Here is a 24,685-nt window from a genome sequence, read left to right as displayed (position 1 = left end):
GGACGCGCAGGCTCAGCGGCCATGGCTCACGGGCCCAGCCGCTCCGCGGCATGTGGGATCTTCCCGGACCGGGGCACGAACCCGTGTCCCCTGCGTCGGCAGGCGGACTCTCAACCACTGCGCCACCAGGGAAGCCCTGCTCTTTTAAATATACATCTGAAAGATAACACTGACTCACGTACCCAGACTAGATCATTTGAGCAATGATAACACTAATTATAAGAATCAGCCCTAGAGACCTCTCCCTTTGTGAAAATTCATCTGAAGGCAGATACGGAATTGGGAAAGGAGTACAAAGTGGCAGCAGGATGGTACAAAAACTCTCTGGTATAATTTCTAAACATTTTGAATATTGAGGGGGGTAGATACACACCTCTTCTAGAAAGTATCAAAGTTCAGTGTGGGTCTACCTGCAACTTCTCCTTCTCTGAATATACTCTGTGGACCTGAGCAGATTGTGTGTTGGGAAGTGAACGATGTCATGTTAAATGACTTCATATTCACCATGACACAGGCAATTTTCTCCTGACAAAATTTCTTTTACAGAGCTGACCTTTTGGAGTCATCTTCTTTGAAAGTTTGGACGGGGGCAACAATAATCCACTGATCTGTTGAAGGCCACCACCACCCCTTCCTTACCTGTAATAACAATCTCTCATCACCTATGACGGCAGCTTGGTTCCAATTAATCACTTCAGAGAATGGCAACTCCCATCCATTGCTGAGCATCACAGGGACACAGGCGGCCTGTGCAAAGAAGGGGACTTCGTGAGTGTGAGGAATATGGCAGCAGGAACCCTTCCAATCAGAGGTGAAATTGGTACAAATTCGATTACTGGCATGAATCCTGGACTGCTGAGGTCAGAAGGAAAGTGGGCTTTTATGAGTTATCTAGTCACATGAAGTTTGTCTGTATCCAGCTGAGATTTTACTATTTGCAAGTCTTGCCGTGGAATGCGAAAACCCCATTTCTATTCTTATACATGGTTTGGCTGACCTTACCTTACCTCTATGGAGGCAACTGGCCTCCACTGAAGGAGTTTTACTGACGTAACAAAATCGTTCACCGATAAAATCCTAGCGTAAAACCCACCTTGAACATGAACAGCCTTGTCAGTGTAACTGCCATAGTCCACTTGCAAAGTGGTTCACCCCAATGTCCTGAGCAACAAAGAACAGCTCGGCATTCCTGATAAAGCGTTTTGTGGACTAAACTGTTACAGGGTGCTCACCTTTCCCCAGACATGTAAACATCTGAGCTCTGTTACCTTCAGTGTGGAGGGAACCCAGCCACTGTCGTACCAATTTACTACCCGCAGAGTGACCCAAGAGCCAAGAAACACCAGGCTAATGACAAAATTCTGGTTGCAAATAACTCAGAATCCAAAGCAGAGAACAATTTGCTCCATGCAACATCCCAAGAGGCTAGGGGAATGTCAGGAATGGTAGGATTCATAGAACGTGCCAGAAAAGACTTTCAAGAGAAGGAAGCTCTCCTGTCAGAGGACAGGACAGAATGATGGCGGTTAAGAAGCACTGTGACAAAAGCACAGATTCAGCCAGGGGCAGAGCACAGAGGAAGAAAGGACACAGGAGCAAGGGGCCCAGGAGTTGAGGAGGAGAGAGGTGGAGGGCGTGCTTTTTCGCCAACAAGGAAGGCTGGTTGCAACTTCCAGGTGGGAAGTGTGGAGAACTGTCTCAGCAGGTGGAGGCATTTCTGCACAGTGAAGGTTAATAGCAGAGACCCAGCAGCTCCAGGACTTCTGAACTTCAGAGCCTGGGAGGAGCTGGGCTGAGTGAGTGCCTCTACCTTGCAGGGTATCACGCTCAGCATTTAGAGGAACTGAGTGACGACTGAGATGAGGACAGAACTGACGATTTTGCTTTTGGGAAATACCACCCATCAGCCACTTTCATTGCTCTTGAGACTGGCTTCCAGGAGGAGGGCTGAGTCTCCGCGGAGCCCAGGTCGGCTGCCCGGTGGGCAAGCAGATCTGCCCTGTTTGTAAACACGTCTCTGAAGAACCCACCCTCCCTTGAGATTCCCATCGAATCTCCCATGTCCAAAGGCAGGGAGTAAATCCTCCCTGCGCCGCCCCCCCCCCCACTCATAAAAATGTTGCAGATTTTCTTGGGAAAACAGATTTCAGGTGTTCAAGGCAAACCACACGTTCGGCTTAGACCCCAGGAGAAGTGCTACGGTTAAACTCCGCCCCAGTCTGACGTTGAGTCCTCAGCCCTATTCTGGGGAGGATCAGGGTCTCTTACCTGCAGAGCCTCCAGGAACCTGAAAGACCCAAGCCTGCGACCACGAGGAACCAGACAGAAAGTGGCATTGTGCAGCATTTCCCGATAATCATACCTAGAAAAAGAGGAGGAGCCATCAGCAAACAAAGACGCGTTAGGAATGGGGCAGGGGAGAGGGTCGGGGCGGGGGGTGAGGGGGGAATGAATGAACACACCTGGGGTGGGTGCACGCCTACCAGAAATTACCCAGAGCAACTCGGGCGATACACAGGCAAGCCTCACTTTTCCAGGGTGGGAGGTGGGCAGGGTTGTTGCATGAAGGAGAAGAAATGTGAACCATCACATTGGACAAAGCAATTAGGGCCTTTTGCAAACAGTACATAAAAGACAAGTCTGATGGTCCCAGCAAAATTTTGCCTTGCCCAGCCTTTGCTTCCCAAATCAGATTTTTGCGTCGGATGAAAACAGGTTGCCCCCATGAGCTTAAAAAGTACTCGCTGCTAGTTGTTCTTTTTTAATGCCATGTCATTCAGTAAAACGAAGGCTGTTCTTCTTTCCTATCCCACGAACCCATGCTACTAAAACCTACTCAGGAAACCTCCATTCCAAGCACAAAACATTTAGTTTCTCCTTCAAGCTGGAGTTTCTACTTTAAACCAAGAACATCTGGTTACCCCAAACACTCCTGTATAAGAATGGTTGGCATGGAGGTGAGAGAGAAGGAGCCAGCCCAAGAAATGGGGAAAGGGGAATAACAGGAAAAAAACGACAACGGTGGGGCCTGTGGGAACCTGGGCAGCAGAAGAGATGATTGTTTCTTTGCCTCAAACACCATTTAGTTGTATCACACTGTTTCTACACTTGAAAAAATGCAAAATGAAATATGAATGTCACCTGTCTCTTTATACAGGTGAAGTGCAGGAAAGGTAACAAGCTTCTCATTTTATTCAGGGCTAGCACTTCAAAAATGATTTCCAGGGACTTCCCTGGCAGTCCAGTGCTTAAGACTCTGCACTCCAATGTAGGGTACACGAGTTCAATCCCTGGTCAGGGAACTAGGATCCCGCAGGCTGCACAGCATGGCCAAATTAATTAATTAATTAAACTAGAAATCTTTTTAAAATAAATAAATAAATATAAATAAAAATGATTTCCACAAATACATTCCTAAACACACAGCTGAAAGTTCATTTGGAGCTTAAGAAAACTTGGGAAACTGGAGATGGCTCAGGTCCTGTGAAGGCCCAGTCTCTCAGAGCCAGGATGAAATCACTCTCCTTTTGCAAGAGCCTCCCAGGCTCGGCAGACAGGTGACTTTGACAGTAGCATATGTCACCAGCATTTTCTGACTCTAATAGTCTAATTTAATCATAGCCTGAGGCATTGGATTCTTCCTTCCTCTTTTGGGGATACTGATATATACATTTATATTTTTCGAGTCCACATCTATTTTTATAGTCTCACACAAACTAGGCATATGGGAATAAGCCAATTTTTGATTATAAACCCATCATTAAGAAGAGACATCATGCAAAGGACCATTTACTTAAACAAGAGTGTACAACTCATTTGCACAAGGAAAGGTCACCGTGAATGGATTAAGATTATCTCCATTGAGAGTAAAATTTAAAAAGAAAAAGAAAAAAGAAAACCCTTGCTGCATTAATTAAACTGCAAAATAGACCTCAAAGTAGAAAAGATTTTTAAGGGGGCTCAAATCTAGCTAAATGAAAATAGTAATAAATTATGATAGTAATGGCCTCTCTTCCTTACCAAACATAGGGAAATAATTGACAAGTATCTTCAAGTTCAACTGTTGATAATGTCTGAATATCTACCTAATCAGTGGAGAAGAGTGAAATATGTACATACACACAATATATATGTATAAAGTTTAAACTGAAACTTATTTTTAATATGAAAAGGTCAAATATACTTGAGGCTACAGCAAAGTTTAATAAATGCCCAGAATAGAAACCCCTGAGGGGCTAGAACAGAAGGCCCTACCTCCTTATCATTAGGCTGCTAAAATGTAAAACCCTATTAATGTGCTGGATTGTAACAAGTTTCAAAGCTGCCAGTTGCAAAATTTACTTTCGGGAAGGAGTGGAGCGAGAGGAAAGGCAGAAACCTTGTAGGAAAAATTCAAATGACAGTTATTCAAGCTGTTGATTTTTAAGTGGTTGTATAGGGAGATTTGCTGATGTAGTGAATAAAGCTTCATGATTGAAACTTGTGTTCGTTCACATAATAGGTAACAGAAGATGGGGGACAATCATTCTTGCTGGAATCAGGAACCCACTAGGTAAGCTGTGAGATTAAGAACAAAACGATGGGGTCTCGGGGCCTCAGTTTCCTCATCTGCAAAATGAGTCAGTTGGGCAAGATGACTAAAGATTGTTTTGAACATTCCATTATTCTTTACGTTATCATTTTTAGGTAAGAAAGAAGAATGTCCCTTTGAGGGTACCCCACTGCTCCAAAAGTTTCCATAACCTTGTATGTATGTATGTATGTGTGTATATGTGTCTACAGAAATCTGCTCGTGTACACAATGTGTAATGTGTGTATTTATGCTGACACACAAAGACATACAGAAACATAATCACTCATAACCTGAAACAATGATTTTTGGATTTCTAATCATGCTCAACCCATGAACCAGCCTCATTCTTGGGCTCTAGTGACAGTGAGCCTATGAATTACTGTGTATTACAATTGAAGAAGTAATGATGCCTGCCAAGCGGACAGTCTTGCTAATTGAGCCGCGTATGTATTTGGTACCCTCCCACTCAGCTCTCTGATGTTGTCCCATGTCCCACGTCTACCTCCTTCTAGGTGCTTAAACTTGTTCATTTATTCAATCATTCTTTTAAGAAATACTACGTTCCAGGCACCGTTCTAGTCTTGCAGATGTTGTGTAGAGAAGATGCTTCTTCAGCTGCTAGATCTACCGAAGACTCATCGGATAACTAGAAAAGACTGACGAGGACTTCAGGTGTAACATCTCCTGAGGGCATTTGTATTAAGTACACTGTGGAAGCCTGGCCTTCCAGAATGACATACTAAGGAATTCTGTGGACACTCTTCCCAGCAAAACAACAATTTAACTGGTACAAATTACAAGAGCATTCATTGAAAGTTTCTGGAAATTGTCCTAAGGTCATGATGACAAATGGAAAAAACATTCGTTCAAGAAAATCTACCAAATCTCGGCAAGAAGTGAGCGTCTGGGGCATCTGAGCCAAGATCTGTTCCATCACCAACCCCCATCAGCTCTGCCTAATAGAAGTTCTAACATAGGTGAGTACAGCTGAGAAGACCGGTCTCCCTCTATCCCCAGCTGCCATAGAGAGAGTGAAAAGACAACCTACAGAAGAGAGAAAATATCTGCAAATCATAAATCTGACAAGGGACTTTTATCCAGAAAAGGTAAAGAACTCTTACAACCCAACAATCAAAAGACAAATAATCCAATTTAAAAACAGGCAAACGGGGGGCGTCCCTGGTGGCGCAGTGGTTAAGAATCTGCCTGCCAGTGCAGGGGACACGGGTTCGAGCCCTGGTCTGGGAAGATCCCACATGCCGCGGAGCAACTAAGCCCGTGCGCCACAACTGCTGAGCCCACGCGCCTAGAGCCCACGCTCCACAACAAGAGAAGCCACCACGATGAGAAGCCCACGCACCACAACGAAGAGTAGCCCTCACTCACCACAACTGGAGAAAAGCCCGCACACAGCAACAAAGACACAACGCAGTCAAAATAAATAAATAAATAAATAAATTTATAAAAACAGGCAAAGGATGTGAATAGACATTGTTGCAAAGAAAATATACAAAGTGCCAATAAGCACATGAAAAGATACTTAACCATTAGTCTTTAGGGAAATGCAAATCAAAACAACGAAATATCACTTTACAGCAAGTAGGATGGCTATAATCAAAAGGACACATGACAACAGGGGCTGATGTGGCTGCAGAGACATTGGAACACTCGTATATTGCTGGTGGGATGGTAAAACGGGGCGGCCACGTTGGAAAATGGTTTGGCGGTTTCTTTTAGAACTAAAAATGGGCTTAGCACCCAGCAATTGCACTCTTGGGCATTTATCCCAGAGAAATGAAAACTTATTTTCACGCAGAAACTTGTCCACAAATGTTCACAGCAGCTTTATCCCTAATAGCCCCAAACTGGAAACTATCCAAATATCCTTCAATGGGTGAATCATTCAACCAACTGTGGTACATGTATAGCTTAGAATACTTCTTAGCAATAAAAGGAAATGAACTATTGAAACACACAACAACCTCAAGAAAATTATCCTAAGTGAAAAAGCCAATCCCCAAAGGACATATTCTGAATTAGTCCATTTACATAGTGTTCATGAAATAACATAATTACAGAGATGGAGAATAGGTTGGTGGTAACCAGTGGATAGGGACTGGGGAAAAAGATGGGGAGACGACAGGTCAAGTGAGGAGGACAGTCTTTTTAGAGACTAATTCTTCCCTATGACTTAAGCTTAGAAATAGAGATCACATCAAAATCATAAACTTCTTAAAAACAAGAAATAACGAACATATGAGATCCTAAGCAAGAAGGTAAGTAGATGAGGGAGGCAACTAATCTCAGAGAACTTTCAGCTTTATTAATAATGGTTTTGTTACCCTTTTCAGATGGCCATTACGTCCCCCGTTGTATAGGTGATGACACAGGAGACAGAACAGTTTCCATAAACTGCTTCAATGAGAAATGCAATTAAAATAACATGACCCTGTATTTAACCTAGAAACCAAACCCGTTCTACGGCCGAAATAATTCACTACAACAACCTTAAAGTTGTAGTGAATAATGTAGGGATACACCCCATTTAAAATGGGCCATACAAAAAAAATAAAATAAAATGGGCCATACAATAATGCATAATTGAAGCCCTTCCCCTCCATATGAAACTTTTTTTTTTTTTTTTGGGCTGGCAGCAATTCAGTGTAACCAGCATATGGGTGGAGGGCGATGTGGCATTAGCGCTGGGGTCCTCAAAGTACACTCTTCCAACTAGTAGCATCATCTGGGAAATTGGTAGAAATGTACATTCTCAGCTTCACCCAGGCCTGCTGAATCAGAAACCCTGGGGGAAGGGCCCAGAATTCTGTGTTTTAACAAGCCCTCCAGATAATTAAGATGCACCCTAAATTTTGAGAACCACTGGCACGGTGGTTAAGAGCTTAATGATTAAAAGCTTAGTGGTTAAGCAGCTTCAGACCCAGCCAAACCTGGGTTCCAATTTCATCTTGGCTATTCATAAGCTGAATGATCTTGGGAAAGTTTTTAATTTGTCTAGATCTTAGTTTCCTGGTTGGCAAAATAGGGATAATACTTCTACTGTGAGGATTAAATGATACATTTTAACTAAGCCTGGGGACATTATAAGCAGTCCATAAATGGTAGCTATGATTGGAAGGGAGGTGACCGAATATAATGGAAAATACAGCCGGTTTAAGTAGGAAAACCTGGGATGAAGAACTTGGCTTCTGGATCTACCACTTTCTGTGTGCCCCTGTGCAGATTGTTTAGCTTCTCTGGGCCTCAAAGATGTGAAGATTAAATGAGATCGCGTGCATACAGTAGAAACTGCAAGGCACTGCGTGATCGTAAAGTTTTGTATAAACTACAGCAGTTCAAGAGGAATACAAACATTTCAAAAACGTAACAAACAAACGGAAGAGGAACGGATTCCCCAAGACAGAGCCAGGGAGATGTGTAGAGCAGACCCTTGAAAATAAAATGAAAACAGAAGCTGTGAATCACAACAGCAGTTTCTAATTGAAAGGATTTTGTATTATCAAACGCTCCATAGCCACGGATGACGCTGGTGCAGTGCGCCCACGGGTCCACCTGTGCTTCCCACAGTTCCTTGGTAGGCTCAGTTCCATGTGAGCCTGCTTTCTGCTAATCAAAGAGGATAGGGAAGACGTGAGCCAGGCCCTCCTCCCTGTACTCACACAATTCTAGTCTCCCCCTGATGCTGCTACAGTTTGTCTCACGTATTGATTTATAAAGTGAACATCTACAGCTGATATGTTCCCTCTCAGCCCCCATCCTCATAAGTACTTAATCTTCTTTGCTTACCCCCAGGTTAGAATCACATCCCTGAAGAAAAAAACAAAAGAACGCAAAAACAAGTTATGACTGTTGTAGCTGCACAAAGTGCTCTGGGATAAGGGAAATAAAATAGCTTCCTTGGCACCTCCTCTGTGCTTTCTTTCAGTCATTCAACAAACATTAGTTGAATGCCTAATGCCTAGTAATGCCTAGCACCATGTGTCAAATACTGTTCAAGGAACTGATGGTCCAGGGAGAAGGCAGATGTGTTATCAAACGATTGTCATTCGGTGAGGGAAATGGAAGGACGGAGGCAGGGGCTGGGAGTTATGTAGAGAAGAGAAACAACAGGCACAGCTTGGCTTTGGTGGGGAAAGTGAGAAGCAGGCATGCCTCTTGGAGGACGGGAGATTCTGAGCTAATATTAAAGGAGGGGTAAGAATCAGCCCGGCAAAGAGCTGAGAGGAGGTGACAGGCATCTCTGGGGGTAGAGGTAGCAGAGCAGGAACAGAGACACCAAGGTGAGACACACTGCCCAGGGTCTGGGGTTCGCCCGACGGGGAGGGGCGATGAGGCTGCTGGGACAGGAAGGGGCCCCCTGGGAGGATCTCCTGGACCTCAGACATGACCCTGTGCAGGTGGTCGTGAGTCCCTGAAGGGCTCAAGCAGAAGAGTGACATGTCACCAAAGGAACTCTTAGGACTTGATATAAGCCAACTTCACAGGCAGACATTAAGTTCGCACAGCCTGATAACCTTGCCAACGCAGGTCACAGCTGTGGAGCCACCGGGGCTCCAGCTCCAGGCTTTTTGATTCTAAAGGGGCTTTGCTCTCTACTACATGATACTGTCTCCTCGGCAGCTCACACAAATGGAGTGTCTGAAAGGTATGTTTCTTACACGGTGAAGTCCTAAACCTTTCACCTAGGTTACCATTTAAAAGGACTCTTTCTCCCCTACTCAAAACTCCACCCCATGTCACACCAGGAGTTCAGTCCAAGATGGTGCTCTGTTATTTAATATCTATGTTGCCTTAGGCCCCTTCTTGGACCATCACAGACTTGACGCTTAAAAGTTCAATTATTTTTGAGACAACCCCAAAATCCATAGCATGTAATAAAATGAAATTGGCCCAAGGCACAGATCTGAACTGAGAAAACCATGAGTGGGGGCCAATCTTTTAGCTGGAAAATGGGTCCACTGGCCACCATTCTATCTCTATTTGTTGTCTTGTAAATTACACACAGAGAAGTATAGGCCCCAGTGGTCTCTGTGAATTCACGGGATTCACTGAGCCTCAGTTTCTTCACGCCACCTGCTCATACAGTGTCTGTGCCCACGAATGAGCTACTCTATGTTCCGGAGACAGGGAAATGCAGGTGGATTATCCTAGTGTGTGGCGCTGGTGACCAGAAGTGACTGCAGCCTCAGGGACCCAGTAGCTCCCAGCAGGAAGGCCCTCGCTATTTGGAGATGGTGAGATTCCTAACACAGGCCACTCTGCCCTGAGCACTGCCAGCTGCTCGAACCTCTGGGGCGCCCGGTCGGGCCAAGGATTAGGAAATGATTTCTTTGTGGTGCCCCTCTGAATGACCCTGCCGATCCCAAGCTGTCTGCCCTTTCACACTTCCTGGCTTTCCACTGAAGACCATCTTCTTTTTATGCCCATTTAAAATCCATTTCAATATCGGGAAGGGAGGCCCCAGGGGAGGTACTGACTCTTTCGCACACATTATCTCATTTAAGCCTCACAGCCACCCCAGGAGGTGGATACGGTTAGACCTGCTTTTCACAGGGAAGAAGAAAGAGTTGGCTGGATCCTTGGACTCAAACACTGCGTCTGAACACGCTGGATCATAATCCCATATCAAGTCTAAACTCCCCCACCCCATCTCTACCCTAAACATCCACCGACAGCTAAGAACTGTAAACCTGGACCAGGTGGTTACCCTCACCTGCACGTATTAATGAACTTAACATGTACCAGGTACACCATGCAGAAGACCGCGTCGGTTCCCGCCCGTTACATAGCAGCTGAACGGCTAATATGTAAAAGCAAGTGACAAAAATAGGAGAGCCGTTAATGATAACAATTATAATAATCATCCCCCCACGGATTACATGTTTCCCATGGGTGGGGCAACAATCCGTGTTCTTTCCTGCCCTTTCTCTCTACAGCCACACATGAAGTGGCCCCATTTTACAGATGATGAAGTTGAGTAGCAGAGTTGTACTTTGTGGGGCTTGTACAAGAAGGGCTCTGTTGTCTCCCAGAGCTGCCTCGAAGGAAGGAGTAATTTCCCCAGGAAAGGGGAAAATGAAAGATTTTGAATATATTGTGCCAGGGAACGTGAACTTCAGGAAGCTGTCGGAGGGAGGTGAGATTTTGGAGCACCGGCTTTTCTGCTCAGCAATACCAAATTTCAAAGCGCTCTGAGATAAACGCAATTCCAGGACGTGTGGGTCTAAACTCTCTGTTTGGAAATAAAGCCTCTCTGAAAGTGCTAAATTCAGGGGCTCTCTGGGTACAGGGGGGAAAGGGAAGGGAGTGACAATTAAGGAGCCAGCAGCAGCCGTGACCTCAGATGGATGAATGGGTCCACAAGAGGCACACCAAGGTCCTGACCGCGGGAGCTAAATGTCTGGGACAGACCCGAGGGCAGCTGGGAAGCCCAAGGTCATTACCTTACCATTAACCTTTCACCAGGCTCTGCGCCACGAAGACAAGCCAAGTGCAGCGGGGCCAGGAAGTGTGGACTGAAGCTGTGGGGCCAGCAGCGTGGGGTGTGTGACTCCTCGGGGACAGGCCGAGTCCCAGGGAGCAGCCTGTGGACAGGGTACTTCCCCACACACCCTTCTTCCCTTCCACCCCGGAGGAAACCTTCCCCGATCCCTAAGTCTTACCCAGAGACCCTCTTGCTGCTCACATGGCACCCAGGATTCCCTGTCTACTACTCCCTCTGGATCAAGTTGCCCGTTTTCTTGTTTTCCTTCCCCTGGGCTCCAGGAGGGAGGACCATGGTCCTACTTTCTGTTGAACCAACACCTACCCCCAGGGCCTGGCCTGCAGGAGCCACTCAAAACATAGGTATGAAATAGATGAAAAGTGCTTAGTGTCCACTGGTTTGCAGGGGGGCGGGAGGGGCTGTAGAAACAATAGAGACACAACGAACAGACATGAGCCCTTCCTTCCAATAGCTAATAACAGTACGTCTGGCTCTTGATTATTCCAGTCCTTCCTAGGACGATCTTCACTCCTGTGTTTAGGCTGAGCCCAGCTGACTTAGAGAATGGAAAAGAGTGTCTTTTATATATAGTGTCTTCCTTTTGTACATTTTGTATCCCTTCTCTGTCTCTATTTCCAAAGGCCTGGCATCTTGTTAAAAATTCTGTCCTCTCTGTACACTGATGGCGGGAGTGGGGGGGGGAATGTGTGTTTCACCAGCCCTGCTAAACAGCATTATTTGCAAATCAAGTTAAATATATGTACCACACTATTCAAACTGAACTGTCTCCTGGCTTTCCTCCACGTCTGAGCTAAAGAAAATAAAACTGGAGAACCTCTTCCCGGCTTCTGCCATGATAAACATTGCATCGGTGCAAAGGTGAAGACTCCTCATCCCCCAAAGAAAACTGGGCTCACCCCAATGTTCTGACCCCTTCCCTTCTTGAGCCAAGACATTCTTCCCTGCACAGCCAGCCTCCGTCAGCACTGGGATTAGGAGGATGTTTGGAATTCCTGCTGAGCTGTTCTTGTCACCAGAGTAGACACTATGTAGGGGCCATCCAGTGGCGAATCTCACATACCCTGCATTCTTGGTCAGTGCTGAAGCATTTCATCTGCTCCTTGCACTTAAGTGATTATAAAATACCTTGAGAATCCAATTACACACAGCTAAGGAAATGATGCTGGTTTCAGCTACCCTCACTTCCCGTCCCCTTTCCTACCTTTGCCATTCCTGGGCTCCACCTTCTGACTTTGACAGTCAGGGCCAGCTCACCTCTGGGCCTCTTGCACTGAACAAACAGATGAGACCTCAGAAATTTGCATAGGCGGCGATGGCCCATCCTCAAAATTTACAGGACGCCAACATAATATGAAAGCTGCATGAAGCTATTTGTCTATGAAAAGTTTAATCTCTCTCACCTGGGTATGTGAGTATATAATTGTACAGGTGCATACGTGCCTCCATGAGACATAAAAATCTGTTATGATGAACAATCTGATGCCACATATGGCTTACTGACCAGATCAGCCTCCATGAGGGGTTTGGTCACTGGAGATTGGGAAAGCCCATAAGTCTAGATTCTGCCATTTCCTTTGGCAGAACCACAACAGTGCCCTGGGAGAAAGAGTCTGTGACGCTTAGTCACCTCTGCCTCTCCTCCAGCCAGCTCTGCTCAGCACTGTTCCCCTTGAGCAGCAGCTAAGCAGCTAGCCAACTCCTAGGTGGCCTCATTTTGGGAAGAGGTTGTGGGACAGAAGGATAATTTAAGCATCTGATGGGAGAGAGGTAGACCAGATGGCTCTTAAGATGCCTTCCTGCCTTGATATTTATTTGCTGGACAAATGAAAGTTGAGCAGCTCCCATGTGCCAAGTGACACACTGAGTGCTGGGGAAACAAAGATGCAGAAGCCCTCCAGGAGCTGCCCTCTATGGGGTTTTGTAATTCCATGGGAACCAGAGTCTCCTTATGCCCCTCTTTCCTATATCTCTTTAATTCTACTCCTCCTTTGGGTTTCCACGTGAGCAGAGCAACAGGAAGCATACTCTCGTTCTTAATGGTTTCAGGTCAGAATAGGTTCAATCTTATCCCCCTAAAATCCATTTTCCATAAAGCAACCAAAGATACCGTTAAGACGTCACTCCCAGGCTGAAAACCCTCCACCGACTCCTCCTGGCACTTAGAATAATAGTCACGTCCCTTGCCCTGGCCGACAGGGCTCCCTGAGAACTGGCTTCTGCCGACAGCTCTGACTGCCCCTCTCCTCACTCACCATCTACAGCTACACTGTCCTTCTCTCAGTTTCTAGAAACATCACACACATTACCATCTCATGGACTTGTACCTGCCATGTCCTCTCCCTGGAATTTTTCTTCTCCCAGATCTACCTCAAGATGCACATCAGCCTTTAGACAAACAGTCCCTCCTCAGAGAGGCCCTAGCAGACCAGCCTGTGTCCCCAGCACTCACTGTCCCAATTCCCCATTTCATCTCTGTCCTAGGATTTACCACTGTCTGAATTCACGCACATATTTGTCTTTCTGGCCAACTGTTCCTATTCACTGCTGTGACCCCAGCCGCTAGACTTGTGCTTGGACCACAGTCATTTTTTAAGAAATAGTTGTTGAATGAATGCCAGATCTCCTTATTCCTCAGCGAATAATGCCTGTGAGGTCATAAAGTGTCCAAAAACGCTGGCCACATTCACAAGGGTAAATCTGTAGGACAAGTTTCTAAAAGGATATAAGACAAGTTCTCTCTCATCTTTGCTTTATGCAATATCAGCCTGATGTCTCTGGTTAACATTAAGATTCATCAACTTCTACAAATGCCATCTGCTATGAAAGCAAGATCCCATTAAAAATGTCTTTAGAAATTTTTTTTTTAAAGGAATGTCTTTAAGAGATGTTTATGTAGAGTGATAGGGTGAAGCCTACATAAAGTAACACCTAGAAAATACAGGTTCTGGTCTTGACTTTGTCACTGTTTGATTTTGTTTTTTCACTGTTTGATTTTAAGCAAGTTATACTCTGGTTCTGAATCCATGCTTATTTATAAAATGGGACAAACATACTAGTCTTGCCTACCTAATAATGAAGTCTACTGAGGATGTAATGAAACAGTATAGATGAGAGTATTATGCAAACTAAAGCACATATGAGTATCAATAAGGATTAAGCAAGCATATTTTTGGAATGGCCTTTGTACATATGAGGCATAATGTAGAGGATGTCAAACACCTGTTTCTTTTTCTTCTTTTTGAGTCTCAAACTGTTATGTCCTCTCTCCCAAATCCATTCAGTTCTTCAGAAGTGCAGATCATTTTCCAAAAGAAGCATCTGGAATAGCTAATTTGTTACCAAAGCCAGTGATGAAACACACATGATCCCGTGGGGCTGAACGGCCTGCCATGATTCCCAGTTTTCCACTGTGTTAGTGTTCAGCTATTAACCACTGTTTTCAGGTGATGAATCTGGAATGAAGATGGCTCAGAACTCTTGGCTACAGGGCCCTTAAGAGAGAGCAATTCTGTCACATGGAACGTCTTGTTGCTTGGTTTCCATTAAGGAATCTTGGCTTTTAAATAAACTGTCAAGTAAAACTTGGCATCGAAACACAAAGTGAGTAACCTCCTTTGCAGAGGCGCTGACAGCTCAGCTGTGTGTCAGATAGATAGCTGCTAAGAGTCAGCTCCAAAGGCGACTGCATCCTCTCTGGAAGGGAGAGGGTATCACAAACTGCCTTCCTCAGGATTAAGTCAAAGCAAAATTTAGGGATGATCTTAACGGAAAGTGGACTCAGTAACGCCGATCGACCGTATCCCTCTCCACGAGCGCTGGTTTTGGAATTATAAAAGTTTTTGAGGTGCGAAAACATAATTGGAAAACTTTTTTTCCCTGCTTAAAGGGCTAATTGATTTCACAGGTGTTTAATTATCATTTGCTGTGAGATACCTTGTAGTGCCATAAAAAATGGATTTAATTTTCAAGTGCTTGCAAAACCATTGCCAAAGCCAAGTTAGAGCTAAAGCTAGATAATTATTCTATAAATCAAACATAGTGCCTCCTTTCTTTGAAATTTTTAATACTTGGGGATAATGATATCTGACAACCTTGAAACTAACACGAAAAGGATTTTCCTGCCAAGTGCCAAAAGGCAACCATTGGAGCATTGCAGGCAGTTTGGTTCATTAATGGTGACTCAGGCAACCTCAGGGCCCTGCCTGTGGGCTTCCGAAACATGCCAAGGCTTAAGGCATTGGTGTGTGTCAAGACACAGTATTCTCTACCAAGATCAAATGGCCAGACGTCCAAATAAGGTCTACAGAAAAACAGAAAAGAAATCCAAAACCACCCTTTGCACAAAAACTGCCTAAAAGCCACTGTAACTCTCTGAGCCCAAACTCAGAGCCCTGGAATGTGGAAAGTACAGCTTTTTCAACTTGATCAATAAATACTTTCCTATCTTAGGCTTAAGGCACAACACTTGTGCTTTCTGTCATAATAAGGGAGAGAAATCATGAAATCAAAAGAGTGTTAACAGCTGGAAGTTACCACAAAGATCGCCCAGCACACACACCCAAATGAAGAAAAAGCAAAGCCAGGAGAAGTCAAGTAACTCGACCAAGATGACACCACCAGGGGCAGGAGCAAGATAAAAAGGACTATTCTGAGCAAGCAGGACGAGGAAGAAACAGCCTAAAGATTGACTTGGAGTCCCATTCTCATCCAAAATCTAAAAATAAAAGAAGGAAATTTTTTAAAAGGCAAAAAGAAAAACAACAACAACAACGAGGTTTCATTCTGTAAGAGGAGTGGCTGTTTCTCCAACAGAGCCCAGTTTCCGTGGAAGTGCTACAGCTGCCTTAAATAACTGTATGGGGATTTTAGTTGGTGCCACGTTTCAGATTTTTCTTTCCTCCAACTTTTATTCAGAAGCTGTTGAAGTCATAACATGTTCCATTAGATTAAGTGTGCCTAAATGATTTAAGAAAGCTGGGCAAGTTGGCTGGGTGCACACACACAGTCAGCATTATTTACTTTACTTAATGCCTGTGTATAGTGTGTGTACCGCCCAAATCACTCACTGTACAGCATGGATTTTCAGGCAATTTGAGTTGGCCTTTACAGTACAGATTAAGGTAATATAAGGCAAGATGCAGTATAACTGGTGCCATTCCTGGACACTGTACTTCGGTCCTCCTAGTAAAAACCTAAGCCAAAGGCATGCTGGCAGAAAAGGCAGGGGAAAATGTGGGTCCCAGAATAGTCTGAAAGGGATAGGATGGAAAAGCATTCATAGGGACTGGCTTGGGATTGCAATGGAAACTCCTGCAATCAAGAAAAATGGTGATAATAATTACAGCTAACATTTATTGGGCTTATTGCACGCCCAACATTCTGCAAAGCACTTTACGTCTGTTTGGCCATTTGCTCTTCCAACAACCCTGTGAAGTAGGTAACATTATGTCTCCTACTTTATAGAAGAGGAAATTGAAGATTATGCCCAATTTATCTAAACTTACTTAATTAGTAGGCAGGTGGGATTTGAACTCAGGCATTCTGACTGCAGGGCCCAAGTTATTATATATTATAGTATGAACACTGCCTCCTTTCTATAATGCTTCATGGAGATATCCCAGGGACTAGCCAGTGAGCTCCGTCTTGAGGGACACCATGAGAACCACTATGGAATCTACTGGACTGATTTATGATCTTCTAACCAGAGATATGCCTGGTATATCTCTGAGTCGGATCTTTCATCCAGCTCAGAATCAGAAAGGATAACCTTCCCGAGGTCAGCCCACATTTAAAGTATTACTCCCAGGTCCTAGGGACTAGGTAGAACAGGTGAGAAACAAATTGCTGTTCATAAAATATTTGCAAATACCCTGAAAAATGCAAGAACATATAATGCTACAAATATTTGGTCTGCAAGAAGGTACTTACTTATTTATTTACTTAGGGAACTAGATTGAAAGATGAAATTAGTAGCCCTCCATGCCGTAAAAAAAAAAAAATTGCTGTTCATTTGCTATATTTTATCCCAGACAAGACCACTTTTGAACACAGAAACCTTAAGCCCTCTTTCTAAGAATTTATAGAATTTTTACTTTCCCAGTCCATTGTGGGGCTTTGGCACCAAGAACTATATCATGCCTTTTAGTTATCCTAGAAGCTTGAGTGGAGCCTGTACTACACGTGTGGGTCCCTGAGGTCACATGAATAGTACAGGGAAGAGAGAAATCCTGTCAGAGACACTGGCGTCTCATTCATTCACTTGTGTACTCATCCAGCCAGCCATCCACCCATCTAACAATAATACTTATTGTGAACCTATAAGTACCAGGCATGCTACTGTCAGGAGTGGGGAATTCAATGGTGAGCAAAAATAACAATAATAACATTAATAATGATGATGATGATGTTTCTTTACCTTATGGAATTGACAGTCTTTTTTGGGAGACTGATATTAAATAATTAACCATAATAAAATCAACAGCTGTGGTGAGCGTTCCAAGGAGAGACTAATCGTCCTACGGGAGCACATGAAAGAGGAATTTGACCTAGTCAGGAGAAGGGGACTAAGCTGAGGCCTAAAGGATAAGTATCGGTCAAGCAGGACTGGGGTGGAGATGAATCACTGCGAGCGGTGTTGATGACAAACTGTCAAAGACCATCAAGAAATGGAAAACACCTTTGAGCCAGCAAAGTACACGCACCACAACTAATCGTTCCGACAAGTGCAACACAGACGAAATCCATTGGATGGTACGTAAAACACAGGTTGCGGCTGCTTGCTGCCTGGAAAAATGAGTATTCAAGCCTGGATGTCTGGACAGATACTCACTTTCTGTTGAGCACGTTGATCATATTATTAGCATCCCAGATTCCACATACCTGCCGAGCGGTAGCTGACTGCGGCACGCCTTAACCCACGTTACAGGTAGGAAAGCTGCGGCAGAAAAGAGGCTTGACATCTTGATTCGAGCTAAGCAAAGATACTCAGGATGAAGCCGGTTCATTTTACCTGCTCTGCCCTCCACCCCCAGGACCTGCCAATTCACCTGTTTTAGACTTATTTAGGAGCCCTTTTTCCTGTTGTCTCAACATCCTACAGGCTCAGTAGAGATGGTGCTGAATCCCTAAATAATCATATTTTCACAGTAATTAAAAGCCAAATTCCCCAACTCCCTAAATGCAATGAGCAGCTTGAATGCGTGTGTTTTGCCCTAACACTGAACGTCTCTAAGGTGAAGGAAAAGCCTGAGAGAAAGGAATGAAATGACTTAATTGCAGAAAGAGGCAGCCTTAGGATGCGGTAGAAGTGGCCCAAGAGGAAAGGAAGCTGTGGAGCTTCTGTCGGGACGACCTGCTCGGGAGGAGCACCCAGGAGCTCTGGCTCCTGCCCGTCCTCAAGTACTGACCACTGTGCTGGCCCGGGACCCACTGGCCCGGAGAGACCCTGAGAGGGCATCTCTCTGCCACAATGATGAGTCCTTCCTGCTGAATTTAATAGTTTTGTTTTTTTGTGTTTTTTGGCTGTGTTGGGTCTTCGTTTCTCTGCGAGGTCTTTCTCTAGTCGCGGCGAGTGGGGGCCACTCTTCATCGTAGTGCACGGGCCTCTCACTGTCGCGGCCTCTCTTGTTGCGGAGCACAGGCTCAAGATGCGCAGGCTCAGTAGTTGTGGCTCACAGGCCCAGCCGCTCCGCGGCATGTGGGATCTTCCCAGACCAGGGCTCGAACCCGTGTCCCCTGTATCGGCAGGCGGACTCTCAACCACTGCGCCACCAGGGAAGCCCTAATAGTTTTTAAGGTGAGAGGGGTGAACGAGGCAATTTCAGTTATTAAGGCATTAGTTTGGACTGGAGCCCGGAACAAAAGAAAAGCCACAACTGGGTTCACCCAACAAAGACACTGTTTCCATCCATCTGCCTCTTAGACTAATTTAGGGATTACAGCACTTGCCCACAACCTCCGACAAAGCAAACTGAAGATCGTATATTGAGGCCAGACCAGAGCAAACCACTGCCACCTGTATGTATCTTGAAGGCTGCTAATTCCTCAGAAAATAAATTAGAAGAAAAAGTTGGAGGAAAAATATATATGTATATATATTTAAGCATCACAAAACACATTTCCATTCTTTAAATCATAGCCTCTCCAAGAATAAGAAAGCTGACATGAGAGTCCAAGGAAAGGCTCTTAGTAAAAAACATAAAATATATTTATAAAATAGTACCTTCACACGTAGAAATAACAATAACGATAACGCTATAACAACTGTCACAATTTTTAGCACACTCATATGCTAAGCCCTGTGCTAAGTACTTTACATACAGTATCACCATCTCAGGGTCACAATCTGAGGTTAATACTATTATCTCCATTTCACAACTGAGCACGGAAGCTGAAAGAGTTCCAATAATTTGCCCAGAGTCACACAGCCAGCAGAGAAGAACAATTAAAATCCAAACATGGTCTGTCTGCACCTGAGGTATGAGAAGCTGCCGGGCTTCACTGGCATTGTGTACTGGCAGTTCTTGATGTCTTCAGAAGAGGCATAGATGAGATCTTTCAAAGTATTGAGCACTGAAGATATTTCAGGGCTCATTCCAATGGGTAATTCAAATAAAGTACCACTAGACCTTAACACACAGAATTGACATGTATGCAGACATTTAAATGGCTGACTTCTAGGCTTTCCGGATTGTTATATTCCAGATAAGTTAATGCATTCATAGTCTGCCTTTCACTTCTGTTCTGATAGGGTGCTAGGTACATGTGCTCAGTTGTCTGAAATCATCGTGAATGGAGAAAAGCCAAATTAAGCTGCAGGTCCATCCAGTTTACTTGTCACTGGGAGATCCTCTAGTTGTAAAAAACTCAGTGATCAAACATACAGGCACAAAACCCAGCTATTTGTTCAAGGCCTTCCCCTTGGGAGGCTGAGTGGAAACTCTCTGGAATAATAGTGAGGAAGAATAAATTAGCAGCTACTTAATTTTTTTTTAAAGAAATAACCCCTGTAATTGAGAGTGATTGACCTTAAAATTTAAATCGAATTAAGATGGTTTCATCTTCTCGCTACTTCTGATGTTGAAATTTGGAGGGGGTGGTGAGGGGAGATTCTTTTGGATGGAGATGCTAGATGAATCCTTGTAAAGTAGCACATTACAGCTATATCCACCTGAATTCATGTTCAGACATCTGCACCCCCAACGCAATAGCAGTGGAAAAGCAGCAAGAATGAAAGAAGTGCTACCCACTTAGCGCTCAGCCCAGGGACCTGCTGGGTACCCTGTGCTAAATCTACTTACAAGTGAATTCATAATTCACACAAGGTATCCAGGCATGGAAGCTAAGACATAAATCATTTATTGATAAAGGGATCATTTGTCATTTTAAAATAATTATGTTTCTTTAAGCAGAGTGACAAATTCCATCTTCCCCAATTTACTTATTGAGCCTTACAGGCAATGTAAGTCCCGAGGGGTGTGTGTGTGTGTGTGTGTGTGTGTGTGTGTGTGTGTGTGTGTGTGTGTGTATGAGAGAGAGAGAGAGAGAGAGAGAGAGGACCACAAGGAGATTCTATTTTCTCCCTGAAACTTTTATCTTACGAACCCACGATCCCTAAGGGCAGACTGAAAAATGGGTGTGGTGCCCACATCTCCTTCAGCTGTCTTGCAGAGAAGGTATTCTCTACATGCTGCAAATTTGGTCAATATAATATTCACAAGGAACAACTAAACAGTGAACACTGATGTTAAACTACAGATTTTAACCTTTGGACACAAGTGTGAAACCCTTCACTTCAAACTTGCAAAACCCACACAACAGAATGTGTGTGATCCTGATGCAAATTTAGACACTAGAGATGCAAAATGTGTGCTCCACAAGCAAACCATGCTTTACCGTTAATTCTCTTGCCAGCAGGATAATAACGTGTGGTAGAAACCCCAGTCTCAGCTGCTTTTAAAGAGACTGGAGGCAAGCATTCACTGCACAGGGCATCACCACCCATTAAGGATGCAGCCACCCGATTCAACCAGTAGATGGGGCACGTCCACATGCCAAGTGTCTCCACTCAACTCCCCTGATCAGGAAGAACAGGTCCTGGTTCCTCCTCCTTAGCTCCCAACCAGATGGTCAAAATGATACCAAAGAGGGAAAAGGAGGCCCTATCTCATCTCTAAAAGAGCCCTTTGATTATTTCTCTGACTTCTCTTTCACTTTTATTGCAATATAAACAAAAGGGGTAGTGACTAGTGAGATGGGGGGCGGGGGGGAAGGGAGTTGGAGTTGGCCAGCTCAGAAGAAATGCACTGCCCGCAGCACCTTGGATATAATCTAAAAGAGCTCATCAGTCGGCCACTTATTTTGGAGCAATATTTACTGAGTGCCTACCATGTGCTGGCCCTGCACTGGACAGGCTGCTGGGTCTACAATGGTGACTCACTCAGAAATGAGATGTGCTCCGTGGAGTTCATCATCTACCATGGGATACAGACCCTGAAGAAATGAAAATGGTCGTGTGTAGCTATAAACCCTGACGGGAGCTAAAGAACAGGGAGCATTAGAGTGACTATGGGTAGGAGGTCAAAACTGAGACAAGGTTGGGTGGTCAGGGAAGCCGTCTCTGAAGAAGCAACACTGACATGGCCTGAGAGCTGAAGAGAAGGCAGCTTCCTAAAGGGGGTGTGGGAAGAACAGCTCTGGAAGGGGGATGCATTTGTGCAGAGCTCCAATGTGGAACATTCCTGACACACTCAAGGAACAAGGGAAACCAAGCCAGTCTGGGTGGGGTGGAGTGGGATGGAGGGGCAAGTGGTGGTAGAGGAAGGAAGGTAAATGACACAACCAAAGGCTTTTTTCTGACAGGGCAGTGGGTGGTCCCAGTTGTAATCATACGCATATACTACACACACATACACACACACACACACACACACACACACACACACACACACACACAATTACATAGTGCTTCATTTTCCAGGTGCTATTTTAAATCCCTTACATATATAAACTCCATCTACTTCTCAAAATAACCCTAAAAAGTAAGCACTATTACTAACATCCCCTCTTTAGAGATGAGGAAACAGAAGCACAGAGAGGTTAAGTGACTTGCCCACAGTCACACAGCTACTTCTGTGCCAGAGCCTAGATTGGAACCCAAGTCATCTGACTCCAAAGTGCATACTCTTAGCTCCTATACTCTAATGATTCTCAGAAGCATCATTTTATTGTGATATTTCTGTATGACCACATATATTTTGCTATGAGTATGATAAGACCGGGCTTTTTTTTTTCCTTTTGTATTTTTGGTTTTTTTTGGTTTTGGTGGCAGGGAGGACTGACGTGGCCCCAATAAGAAATCTACAATTTGGCAATGAATATAAGGCCAGACAGACTTATCGTATCCTGATAATCAAGCACAATTGTGTACCCCGACTCCTGCCAGATACCAGCTTCCTCTCGAGTCTGGGTTCTGTACACAGGCTCCCCAAAGGACTGTCAATCAGTGGTGCTAGATAGATATCTCCACAAAGTTTCAAACAGATGTTCACCCAGTGCTTACTCGCCCAGGCTCCAGATGGCTCCGGATTCTGGCTTCTTCCTCCTGCAGACCCTCAAATCACACTTCAGACATGTCAGTAAGGCAGGCTGAAGAAGAAGGATGAAAGAAGTGGATCTAGTGGAGTTCTTTAAGAAGCCCCGTAGAACCCGGCGGTATTTCATGCATGCATAGAAGGGGTCGTAACCTGAGGCAGCGTACATCACTCCCAGCCTTTACTACCTGGATACAATTTTCCGAATGATGAAGCTGTCATAGGTGTTGCGGAAAAAGTTTCTGCTGCCAGTCAGCCTGGGTCTGTAACAATTTATTCCAACCTCTTCCATAGGCAACCAGTTGCAGATAATTTTACTACCCTGGCATAATAGCAAGACGATTCCATACCTACCCATCCTCTCAAAAGGGAGAGGTGTAATGCTGAAAAATGTGTTCCACCAAAATGTTTAAAAAAAAACAAAAAATCCTTAAGAACATGTTTCAACCCTACCGCAAAAACACAAAAAGCAGGAAAAATTTTTTTTAATTCCATTCTTTCTCAGTCCAAGGAACAGGTCTACATGCTTCGCTTTCTCCCCAAATTAAAAGTATCCCTGACATTATCTAGTAATTGATGCACATGGATGATAAGAAAGCCCAGAGGAGAGCGCTGGGTTGCCAAGCCTTGCAGGTTTTCTTTAGGGCAGTCTGTAGCGATTCCCTACTTTCCTCCCACTTCTCCAGAGACAAGGACTTTTCAGAAGACTAGAAGCTGGGGCTTCTTTTACAGATTTCATGCCTCTAGCATTAATTATTCATCTGCATAGAAGCTGAATTACCATGATGGAAGCCCAAACGAACATCTGAGAGCCAGTGTGAGTGCCTGAGATGTGCTGGTCCACCCCATGCAAACCTCTGTGGAGTCTGTTGGAATCCCTTGTAAATTTCACTTCCTATTTATGTGACTTTGCATGGAGGCCAAGAGGCTCAAATCAAATCTCCCTCTGTCCTCAAGCAGTGGTAAACAGGAGCCTATCAGCTCATTTTCCTTTCAGTGGTGTCTAGGCTTTGTGATTACGGAGCAAGAAAAATATCTAATGGGCTTACTCAGAAATGACTTCCTTCTGTCTTGTACTTTACGAAAACTTTCTTTCATCCCTCTTGGACCCTAGGAGGATAAGTATTTCATACCCATTGTTCCCTATCTACCACATTCTACAGAGAGATAATTAAAGGTAAGATTATTTATTTCTGCCTGTCAAAACTCACAGCAAGGCTTACGAGGAACGGGTATTCGAAATTCATCCTATCTAGAAATGACGGCACTAATGGTATAAATCGTGTAAATAACCAGGTGTCTGCACACACTGAATGTCTATAAATGCATTTGGGCTGACAAATGCTTACACTGGGTTATACGCTTTAATTTACCCTCCATTGCGGGGATGAGGGGGTGGGCAATGTCACATTAATAAAGGAAGGGGGCGGGCTTCCCTGGTGGCACAGTGGTTGAGAGTCCACCTGCCGATGCAGGGGACACGAGTTCGTGCCCCGGTCCGGGAAGATCCCACATGCCGCGGAGGGGCTGGGCCCGTGAGCCATGGCCGCTGAGCCTGCGCGTCCGGAGCCTGTGCTCCGCAACGGGAGAGGCCACAACAGTGAGAGGCCCGCGTACCGCAAAAAAAATAAAAAATAAAAAAATAAAGGAAGGGGGTATTACGGGATTTCATTACATGGAAGTTTCCCTTCCTTATGTAAAACCGAAATGCACCAAAAGTTAAGTAATTCAAAACTGAAAAGTAAAAACATGTTATTTAAATATAAAATATACTTTTCATTTAAGCAGAGAGCCTATGGTAAGGATGGTTGATTAAAAAACTGAGGCCAGGGCTTCCCTGGTGGCACAGTGGTTGAGAGTCCGCCTGCCGATGCAGGGGACACGGGTTCGTGCCCCGGTCCGGGAGGATCCCACATACCGCGCAGCGGCTGGGCGCGTGAGCCATGGCCGCTGGGCCTGCGCGTCCGGAGCTTGAGCTCCGCAACGGGAGAGGCCACA

General features: G+C 44.7%; 1 protein-coding gene across 1 annotated transcript in view; it reads right to left on the bottom strand.

Moving 5' to 3' along the window:
• The window catches only part of EXT1 (exostosin glycosyltransferase 1), a 311,978-nt gene that overhangs the window by 51,863 nt on the left and 235,430 nt on the right, over nucleotides 1–24,685 (bottom strand). The window contains exons 2-3 of the mRNA XM_024129428.2: nucleotides 2,269–2,362; nucleotides 640–747 (exon numbers count right to left, since the gene is read on the bottom strand). Coding sequence (XP_023985196.1) covers nucleotides 640–747; nucleotides 2,269–2,362 — 202 coding nt within the window. The remainder of the gene's footprint in view (nucleotides 1–639; nucleotides 748–2,268; nucleotides 2,363–24,685) is intronic.

This window comes from Physeter macrocephalus, chromosome 15 (genome assembly GCF_002837175.3).
Source record: "Physeter macrocephalus isolate SW-GA chromosome 15, ASM283717v5, whole genome shotgun sequence".
Classification (NCBI taxonomy): domain Eukaryota; kingdom Metazoa; phylum Chordata; class Mammalia; order Artiodactyla; family Physeteridae; genus Physeter; species Physeter macrocephalus.
Note: the sequence above shows the minus strand (reverse complement) of the source record. Positions and strands in the feature narration are given on the sequence as shown.